The sequence below is a fragment of the Camelus ferus genome, chromosome 6 (genome assembly GCF_009834535.1).
Source record: "Camelus ferus isolate YT-003-E chromosome 6, BCGSAC_Cfer_1.0, whole genome shotgun sequence".
NCBI classification, from domain to species: Eukaryota; Metazoa; Chordata; class Mammalia; order Artiodactyla; family Camelidae; genus Camelus; species Camelus ferus.
This window is the reverse complement of record NC_045701.1, coordinates 41,057,179-41,067,706: the sequence shown is the minus strand read 5'-3', so window position 1 is coordinate 41,067,706 and position 10,528 is coordinate 41,057,179. Positions and strand designations below refer to the sequence as shown.

At 49.2% G+C, this 10,528-nt stretch overlaps 1 protein-coding gene across 1 annotated transcript; it reads left to right on the top strand.

Moving 5' to 3' along the window:
• The first annotated feature begins 5,309 nt into the window (after positions 1 to 5,309).
• Positions 5,310 to 8,979, top strand: NFKBIA (NFKB inhibitor alpha). The gene is made up of 6 exons (XM_032481888.1): positions 5,310 to 5,916; positions 6,518 to 6,626; positions 6,940 to 7,150; positions 7,587 to 7,675; positions 7,810 to 8,070; positions 8,407 to 8,979. Exons 1-6 carry the CDS (start codon positions 5,690 to 5,692, stop codon positions 8,452 to 8,454), a joined length of 945 nt encoding a protein of 314 aa, XP_032337779.1. The 5' UTR covers positions 5,310 to 5,689; the 3' UTR covers positions 8,455 to 8,979.
• The last annotated feature ends 1,549 nt before the right edge of the window (positions 8,980 to 10,528 follow it).

Genomic DNA, 10,528 nt, shown 5'->3' with positions numbered 1-10,528 from the left:
AGGGGCACCCCTATCCCCTAGTTCCCATGCTCTTTAACTTCCCTTCTGAATGGCCTAATTATCAAGTATTAGCATTAAAAGCTTTAGTGATTCACTTCCCTACCTCATTTTCTGAAAATATCAGTGTTCTTGGTAAAATAATCCCTGAACGGTGGCCTATAAACAGCCCTGGGATATAGGAAATGATGAGCATTGTGGAGCCAAGCTGAGTGACTTATCCACAGGGACTATGTCACAGTCATGGGACTGGACTCTTGACTGTTGAGACTTGGTAACAAAGGAAAAATGTTCCAGACCAATTTCCCCCTCTCTCCCTGTCCATAGCTTCTGTTTGTGGCCATTCTTATTCTGTCTCTCATTGGCTTTCAGCATTTAAAAAATCAGCCTAAAGAGTATGGGATTAACAGATACACACTACTGTATATAAAATGGATAAGCATTAAGGACCTACTATATAGCACAGGGAACAATATTCAATACCTTGTAACAGCCTATAATGGAAAATAATCTGGAAAAAAATATATACATATATATGTGAATCACTTTGCTTTACACCTGAAACTAACATGATAGTACAAACCAAGTATACTTCAATTAAAATTTTTTAAAATAAAAATTAAGTAAATTAAAAGCCTAAGAACAACTTTCAGAAGCAATTTTTTTTTTTATAGGTATCACCCATTAACCAGCTCAGAGATAAGCCTCCGAGATACATCTCAGTTTCTAACACCTGTCCAAGTCACCTGGGGCTCCACTCCAGGGAGCAGAGGGTCTAAAAGGAGGTTTGGGAAAGACGTTATCTTGGTGATTACAAGAAAGGGTTGAGGATCAAGGTTCCTAAATCTTTACAAACTGGAGCAAAGCGATGATTCTGCTATGATTATCTATGATGCAGCTATGATTCTGTTCATCTTTGTCCTAAACCATTCCCAAGACCTTAGTATGGTCTAAGGAAAAAAAAAAAGGTCCACATCCCCATATAATTTCTGATAGTGGCTTTTGCCTCTGATGCCAAGAGGGATCATGAGTCCCTCAACGGATTACAGTGCCCAAGATCTCCTGCCCAGCACCAGACTTTTGTATGGAAGTGCCCCAGGGCTCAGCCTCCCCGTACCCTGGCTGAACTCAGAGCAATTTACACCCAAGACAAAATAGCAAACAGACTGGCAGGCAGAGGAAGCAACGTGCTGTTAAGCCTCCACCTCCTTCCTGATCCAACTGCCCCTCCCTGAGCACAAGAGAACGTAAACCATCCTCACACCTACAGCTATTACTTGGTTACTGCCAACAAACAGTGAAAAGGAGAGCCAGGAATTCTGGCCACAGGTGACACGTGAGGGCCTCCTCCCTCCCTGGCAGCAGCCGGTCACCCAACAGGCAGACTAGGTGCCTGGTTGAGGCACCAGCCGAGCAGGAACACCTCAAAGAGATGTTTATTGAAAGAACTCAAGTTTTTAGAAAAACAAACAAACAAACAAACAAACCTAAGTAGCCTTTATAAGAAAGATCAGAACTTTGTTGAACTTACTGACTTATTTTATAGGATAGTGTTGAAAAGTTCTTTGGTCCTCGGTGGAGGAGGACTCTCTTTTCTAAGGCTTAGCAATTCCAGCCCTGGCTGCAGGGGCAGATGGAACTTCCTGGACAGATGCACTCCACCCCCAGCCTCCGGTTGTGCAGAGGAGCCGAGGCCCTGTGATGCCACGGGAGCCCAAGGCAGGTGCCATCCCCCAAAGCACCATGAAAACATCCTACCCGGGCTGAAAAAGAGGTCATAAATTCGGGCCAAAAAATGCAGAAGTGCATTTTGTTTGGTTTTTACGATGCTTTAAAATTTGAAATTTTTCACATCAAAATCCATTTTCTGATCTTTTAACAACAGAGTACCAGTGCTGAACTCCAGGTGCTGCTTGGCACAAATTATCTGAGCTAAGTATGAGGGACATACTCTCTCAGTAAGAGATGCCACTGCTCCCTCTTGGACTCACACTACGGCTCCACTCCTCTGTGAAAACTGCCTGGCCCCTACAGGAAGGTATTTGAGTATGCCACACTTTAACACTTTGATCCCCATTAAACTGCAGAATGTGTAACAAAAGACTCATGAAGGCTTGGTTAGTCTTATTTGCAGGTCACTACGAATGAAAGTCCTGACAGCTATTTTTCCAAAGGGAAAGATTCAGAGATTGGGAGTCCCAGGTTCTGAGGACAGAGGCTGTTGCTCACCACCATGGAAGGAAAAGGAGACAGCCCGGGACTGGAGGCGGAATAGAAATTTGCAGTTTCATACTGGGGCATCCATCAGTATTGTGCCTGATTCACCTGCCCTCCTGGACTCTGTCCTGGCTCCTCTCTCTCCCAGCCTGGCTGCAGTGAGCTGTGGGCAATCATCTTTAGGAATTCAATTTGCTGGAGCTAAAACAACTTTGAGCAACCGCACAGGACACCCTGTCCATGATGTTAAGAAAAGCCAAATATGTTGGACCACCTGGCTGAACTTATAGAAAAATCTCCACGCTGCCAGGCCACTGGGCACTGCAGGTAGTAGGGTCAATCCACACCACATGCTTCCCGACCAGGAAGAGTGCACAACGTGCCTGCAGTCACACCGGGGCCCTGACCGTGCTCCTTTCCCATGGGGCTGCTCCTGCCCACAGTGAAGCAGGCGAGCATCACTGGCCACCCTGTCCTTCCCTCTAGCTGCATCCTGGGCAGCTTCAAGGCTGCCACATTCATTCTTTTGCCTTTTGCATGAAAAAGAAAAAAATCCAACTAACATTAAAAATGAGTTATCTAAGGCTTTAACATATTTAAAATGGTCAATAGCTAAAATGTCTGACAATGACGGGGGGAGAACTCTAAGTGTGCAAGAGTCCAGAAAGGTCTTTCTAAACCAAAAATCAGTTTTGCCGTCTTTTCTGCTCCAGCTGTTCATGTTTTCTGATTTCCATGTATGTTATCTGGTACCGAAGTTGTAATGTTTGTTGATTTAAACCGTATAGAGCATATGATAGAGAGAAAACCTGTTGGATCACATTAATCAAAACCGCCTCCCAGGTTGCGGAAAAACAAAAGGTACCTCCTTGGGAATCCCCACCATAGGGAACAGGTCATGAAGGCTCAGCACCTCTCAAAATTTTCAAAGCACTATGCAAATCAGAGAACGGCAGGGCCTAACTCTCACCACTAGGTGTCACACTAAACAATCAGGAATAAGGACCACCAGTTCCCTAAGGCCTCGAGCAACACAAAGCCATCCAAGGAGGTGCAAAGAAACTTATTTCTAAGATACTTTTTGACTTATGCATGATTTTCTTTTCAATGATCATTTTTTAAACCTGCAACTAATAATCCTCTTCTAAGGTATCGTTAGTAAGGGGGGCATTTAGGGTTTGATATTTCTGTACCTCCCCCCCCTTTTTTAACAGGTGTGAATATTCCCAGATGGGGAAACATCTACTCTATTTTACCTAACAACTGGAGTGGAAAATACTTTGCATATCTTCCAAGCTACAGCGTATTCAGTCTCATTTTCACAAGGTTTTTTCAGAAGCGTTAATACCATGACTGCTTTGGCCAAATGATTAATATGTTGGGATAGAAATTAGATCAACTGCCATGGGATGCCTAGGTAAATTTCTCTGCATTTCAGTTTCTTTTTAGGAAAGTAGGAACAACAGTTCCCTAATTACAAGATTAGTTCTGAGAACTAACAATGAGCTGCAGAAAGTGTTAGAGCCCTTCAAAAATTTACGCTGTGATATTTCCAAGACATGGTCACCCTGAGCAAACTTACACAAGCATTTGTGGTGAAGTAATACAATTTTTAATCTGGGAAAAAAGAAACCTAAATAGCATTAAATCCAATCTTATTATCGTACAAGCAGGTATCCCATAGCAAAGGCAGCGAATCTCTCCAACTAATCTGCAGTTAGAGGTAGAGCTGGGAAATGAGATCTCCTGCTTACAGTCACCGTTATGCCTTGCCTAGTAAATATGTATTTGTAAGTCATATGCCTGCAGAGACATATGGAGTCTATCCCTGGGAAGTTTCCATTTTACTATGTGATCATTACTACCCTGAAGGTTTTATTTCTTGATTTTACTATTTTTCCCTATTTTGTCTCTCACCCCCATTGACCAGAGATTCCCTACATTCAGATACTGCTGGTGGGGGAGTGGGGAAAGGGGAGATGAGGAGAGGATAAGGGTTGGTTAGTACACAGCCAGGCAAGTTGAAGATGACTGCAACAGTCACCAGAAATCTCTGCAAAACAATATTGGCTTCTTGGGCCGCATTCTGAAGACCTGATTCAAGTTGCTTTGTTTTGCCTGGGCCAATTCTAGAAGCAGGTGAATGCATTCTTGTCATTGGCTAGGAGGTGCAGGTGTGGCAGGGAGCATATGTTCTATTTCTGCAGGTGAGACCAGAGGATGGGCAACCTGGAGTGGCTATCCATATGACATGGATAGGTCCAACTACTACCCTCCCTGGTAGGCAGAAGAGCAAGGTGCCAGCAGGGGCAGGATAAAGGCCATGTTAGGGCTGCCTTGAGCCTCCCGCAGTATGCCTGGCGGCTACTTTCTTACCCATCCTGAAGGCCCAATCTTCTCTAAGGCACTACTCAACCATTCTTCAGTCACCTCCAAAATGCTTCTGGAAAGTCACCCAGCTAGGCACCCTGAAGGAAGTTCAGGATCTATTCTCTGCAGCAGCCCAGTGCAAATCAAGGAAGATAACCTCAATAATTATTTCGTTTTTGCAAGGAATCTACAACCTCTACTACAAAGATTAACACCTTGCTTTCCTTGAAAAGTATCGTGGTCACATTCAGCATTTTCCTGCACACATAGGGCAGAGGGTTTGCCCGTCCCGAGTCAACAGGGCTGTCAGTCCCGAGGAAAATGGCCTGCATTTAAGCTTTTAATGCTAAAGCTTTCAAGACTTCTACCTGAGGGGGGCTGGGGAGGCGCAACATGTCCCTGAGCTTCAAAGAATCTGGTAGTGGCAGGAACGCAGGGGCAGCCGGTGACCTTCCACCGCCAGTGCATCCTTCCCGCAGAGAGGGTTTGGGGGAAGTGAATCCCTACACCCAGCCAACATTTCCACTCGCGTTTCCAAAAGATCAGAAAACGGAAAGGACCGGCAGGTCGGCAAACCCCAAGGAAGGACTGCCCAGCAGGTCTGCATCCTTGGAATCTCAGCAGCCGACGACCCCAAATCAAATCGATCGTGGGAAACCCCAGGGAAAGAAGGTTTCTTGCAGCGGGCCGGGATTACTGAGTGCAGGCTGCAGGGAAGTACCGGGGGTGGGGGCCTGGTCGGGAGGACTTTCCAGCCACTCAGCGTTCATCAAAAAGTTCCCTATACATGACCCCCGTGGCTCATCGCAGGGAGTTTCTCTGATGAACTCGGGCTCGGGGTTTAGGCTTCTTTTTCCCCCTAGCAGAGGACGAGGCCAGTTCTCTTTTCTGGTCTGACTGGCTTGGAAATTCCCCGTGCCTGACCCCGCCCCGGAGAAATCCCCAGCCAGCGTTTATAGGGCGCCGCGGCGGCGCTGCCGAGCCCACAACAGTCCGAGCCTGCCGTTCCGCCCGTCCGCCCTCCAGTGACACCGAGAGCAGCCAGCGCGCAGCGCAGCCCGTGGCTAGCGCACCTGGGGAGCAGCGCCCGAGCTTTCACCGCGCCATGTTCCAGCCCGCCGAGCCCGGCCACGAGTGGGCCATGGAGGGCCCTCGGGATGCGCTCAAGAAGGAGCGGCTGCTGGACGACCGCCACGATAGCGGCCTGGACTCCATGAAGGACGAGGAGTACGAGCAGATGGTGAAGGAGCTGCGGGAGATCCGCCTCGAGCCTCAGGAGGCGCCGCGCGGCGCCGAGCCCTGGAAGCAGCAGCTCACCGAGGACGGAGACTCGTAAGTGTCGCGGGCTCAGGCTTGGGTGGCGGGGCCGGGTGGGGGCGCCGGGCCTGCAGCCCGGCGAGCGGGGCCCCCGTTGCGGCCGCGGATGGGGCTTTCTGCATCGACCCCGAGGCTGTGCAGAGGTGCACGGCTGCGCGTGGGGGCCGGGGATCGGGGCTGGCTCCCGGGGCGGTGGGCCTGCAGCTCGGCCTTGCAGCCGCGCACGCCCCCCCCCACCCCCACCGCGCCGTGCAGGTCCCCTCGGCAGGGGGCGGGGCGGCGGCCGGGACGCGAAGTCCCCGCTTGCATAAGGGGGGCGGGAGTTTCTGCCCCGCTGGCGGGCGCCGCGCGGCCGGGAGGGGAAGTACAGGGCGTTCCGGCCCGGCGGGAGGGCGGGGCGGTCTGGCCGGCGCCCGCCGCGAGGTGGTGGGGGGGAGCCCGGAAAGTCCCTGGGCGCCTGCCAGGAACACTCAGCTCATAATAACCTCGCGGAAAACACCGCGGCCTCGGCCTCCAGAAACCCCGGCCTTGCGCAATCCCCCGCGGGCCGCGCCTTCCTGGGCCCCACGCAGTGCACTCACCAGCCCCGGGGGGGTTTTCCCTCTTTTCCCCGCAGGTTCCTTCACTTGGCCATCATCCATGAAGAGAAGGCACTGACCATGGAAGTAGTCCGCCAAGTAAAGGGAGACCTGGCCTTCCTCAACTTCCAGAACAACCTGCAGCAGGTACGCTGCTTTTCTGGCCTCGGCCCCGTGCCTCTCTGATCCCGTGACGGAGCTCAGTCTAGCACAGATATTCCCAATGATTTCTAAATTAGCAGTCCCTGGGCGTTATTGGCCCCGACCTTTTACACCTGAATCAGCCAACATTCTAGAGAGGAAAGAAAGTTCCCTTGATTTGGTGAGGCCTTGATGAAGCCCCACCTGGGGCCTCTGGCGCCTGTCTGGGAGGAGCAGCACCCACAGCCAGGAGATCAAGGGAACACAGACTGTGGGTTTGATCTATGGCTTATCCCTTCTGTCCATCTTCTATTTGTAGACTCCACTCCACTTGGCTGTGATCACCAACCAGCCAGAAATTGCTGAGGTACTTCTGGAAGCTGGCTGTGATCCTGAGCTCCGAGACTTTCGAGGAAATACCCCCCTACACCTTGCCTGTGAGCAGGGCTGCCTGGCCAGTGTGGGAGTCCTGACTCAGACCCGCCAGACCCAGCACCTCCACTCCATTCTGCAGGCCACCAACTACAATGGTACGTCTGCCTGCCCCGCCCGTCAGAGGGCAGGTGACCTGAAGTGAAGAAGGGGGAAGTGGGCCACCTTAAGGAGTCCAGGCAAGGCTTAAACTCTCAGCATGTGACAGGTTAAAAAAAATGTCTGCCTAAAGGCCTCTGCTGCCTTACTAAGGTCAACTGAGAGCCCAGATTCTGGGTTTTTCGAATTCAGAAGAATTTGTCCCTTAAAAGAATAGGTGAGGGTGGAGGGTGTCGCTCAGTAGTAGAGCACATGCTTAGCATACAAAGGGTCCTGGGTTCAATCCCCAGCACTTCCATTAAAAAATATATATAAATAAATAAACCTAATTACCTCCCCCCATTTAAAAAAAGAAAAAAAGAATAGGTGAGAGGTTCTGCTTGAAAAGTGAGGATCAAAACAAGTGGTTATAGTTTCTTACTTTTGGTCCTCTAGGCCACACGTGTCTGCACTTAGCCTCTATCCACGGCTACCTGGGCATCGTGGAGCTGTTGGTGTCCTTGGGTGCTGATGTCAATGCTCAGGTGAGTGCCTCACACCTGCCTTCAGATGGAGCGCACCAGGCTCCGAGCCGTCTGCAGTCCGAACTCAACATGCTTTTGTGGCCAGCAGACATCTGAAACTCAATTGTAAGCATCTCAAATTCCTTTTGTTTCAGGAGCCCTGTAACGGCCGAACCGCCCTCCATCTTGCAGTGGACCTGCAGAATCCAGACCTGGTGTCGCTCTTGTTGAAGTGTGGAGCTGATGTCAACAGAGTCACCTACCAGGGCTACTCCCCATACCAGCTCACCTGGGGCCGCCCAAGCACCCGGATACAGCAGCAGCTGGGCCAACTGACACTAGAGAACCTTCAGATGCTGCCAGAGAGCGAGGATGAGGAGAGCTATGACACAGAGTCAGAGTTCACAGAGGACGAGGTGAGTCCCGGTTAACTTGTTCTTCGCTCTGCGGCTGTTCTCCCTCACTCTCTCAGGCCCCTACGCTCCTCCTTATCCCAGGGGTCTCCTCTTTATAGCGAGGCTCTCAAACTCCAGCGTGTGTAAGCAGTATCCCAAGAGTACGTCTTTTTGGCTCTTTTGGAAGGAGAGGATCCTTAAAGGAAAACTCTCTCAGCCCAAGAAGTTCATTTATATTCCGGTTATAGACAATGCAGGCCAAGAATACTTGAGTTCTTTCCAGTAGCAGCTCTCACCATCATCCCAGCACCTTTGGCAAGGTTTGCAAGTTTGACGTGCCTTTTTTTCTCTTTTTAGCTGCCCTATGATGACTGTGTGCTTGGAGGCCAGCGCCTGACGTTATGAGCTTTGGAAACTGTCTAAAAGAACATGGACTTGTATATTTGTACAAAAAGAGAGGTTTATTTTTCTAAAAAAAAAAGAAAAAGAAAAAAAGGGGGTGCACTTACAACCACACTGCACACTGCTGGCCTGGAACATTTTACTGTGGTGGATTAGCCTTCATTTTGTTACTTTTGTGAACTTTGGAAGGGGGCCAAGAAGGATCATTGGAATTCAGAGAAAACTTCTTTTAAAACGTCACCTTTGTGGGGTTTTTGGGGAAGGTTATCCAAAATTTGATGAAAGGACTACATTAATTTATTGTGCATCTTGGTTGAACGACCACGGATTTAGTGGCTGAGCCCAGTTGTATCCAGTGACACGTAAGGATGAGGTGTGTTGTTAAACCCGTCAGTGGGGTGGGGTTAAAAGTCGCTACCTGTCCAGGTGTGCTCCCCTCCTGTAAATAGTGTACATGGTGTATTTTGTTGGTAATTATTTTGGTACTTCCAAGATGTATATTTATTAAACAGATTTTTACAAACAGAATCATACTGATCATTTTCTTCGGGCTGCTGTGGGACTCCTACCCTGAGAGTCACTTGATCCCCAGGTGGAAGTGGAGGTGGAGAGTCGTGTGGGGGCACTTACCACAGCCAGCCACGGAGCCCTTTCAGAGAGCAGCTTCTCACAGTCTACACCAACCTCCCCGCCCGGCTTTGCAAGCAGCCCCAGAGCCTGGTGTGTAGGAGGGGAGGCTGTTGCAAGCTGATGGGAAACACCAGTTCCAGGCTTGAGGTGGCAGCGAGTTGCCTGGCCTCCAGCTGGAAGGCTCTTCGTTGTTCTTTGCTTTCATCTTCTTGGTTTAAAACTATTCCAGGACCTTACTTCCGCTTTAGGAAAGGATTTTGGCCAAGAGGAGTCTGCTGATTTCACATTTTATAGAGGGGAGAGATCTCACCTATGATACTGGAGGTTCCTGAGGACCTGGGCTCAGGAACAGGACTGCGCTAACATGAGTTAGCAGGTGCCCACCTCTGAGCCTTTGTTTCCTCATTTACAAACTGGGCCTTCTGAAGATTACACAAGACAATCCACGTAAAAAGCACAGCAGTGCCAGGCACAGTGCTAAAGAGAAACACAAGCGTTGCACAACATCCTGTAGTTCACACGGGAAGGAACAAGTCCAGAGAGAATGTCCTGTTCAGGGTCACCTTGCAGGACAGGCAGGTTAACCTTCAAGTGGTTAACATCTTTTAAATGCCAACCACCTCTACATCAGCCTGTTTTGTTAGCAGCTGCAGTATAAAATTAATAAGAAAGGTTGGAAAAGTTTTTTCATCAGCTCAGTCAAATTCTACTGAATGATTCTACAGAAGCAGATGATTTCACAAGAAATCAGTAACTTGTCAAGTTTGGGTTTAGATGCTTTCAAAGTTTTTATCCCTAAAAGACATCGTTAGAAAGAGGAGTAAAGTTCATGGCATCTATGAAATGCAGAAGGGAGTATCAATACAACCATGTACTTTGGCTTACCCCTGAGAAAACATTACCCTTGCATTATGTTATCCCTTTCCTGACCCACAAATGATGTCAAAGTCAGGTGAATATGATCACCTCCCTCTCAGACCAAAAAGGAGCCAATCCTTAGTGAGTCTTTCATAAAGAGTATCACTGTAGGCTCTACTGTCCAAAGCCAGCTCTGTCCTCCCGCAGCCTCATTCGTCTGGAACTGAGCACTGCGGTGGCCCCTCTACCAGTTTTGTCTTCTCTCAAGGTGCTCCAGGCCCATGACTGAAATTTCTTGTCCATCCCAGAGCACCTGAAGACAGGTGTTCCAAAATATAACACAAATGCCAGTTAGGTTCAGCTCTCTATGCTGATACTAGAAGAGGTAAGACGCATGAGGGGAGGGATATCCACCTCGGATCCCAAAAACAAAGGTTGGAAACTTGGCTCCCAATTTTGGAATGATGTCTCTCTTTCCCCCTGTAATGGTGTTGAATGACAAGGCACCCAGCACTCTAGTTCTGTGCTAGAGGGTTGGTCAAACGGGACAAAGGGATGTGGCCCACTCTTCCTCAGCCTCCTTGGGGAC

Excerpts from the sequence above, each read along its gene's own strand:
- NFKBIA (XM_032481888.1), top strand. The coding sequence starts at position 5,690 with ATGTTCCAGCCCGCCGAGCCCGGCCACGAGTGGGCCATGGAGGGCCCT. Across the intron at positions 6,627-6,939 it reads TCCAGAACAACCTGCAGCAG|ACTCCACTCCACTTGGCTGT; the intron begins GTACGCTGCTTT and ends TTCTATTTGTAG. Across the intron at positions 7,151-7,586 it reads GCAGGCCACCAACTACAATG|GCCACACGTGTCTGCACTTA; the intron begins GTACGTCTGCCT and ends TTGGTCCTCTAG.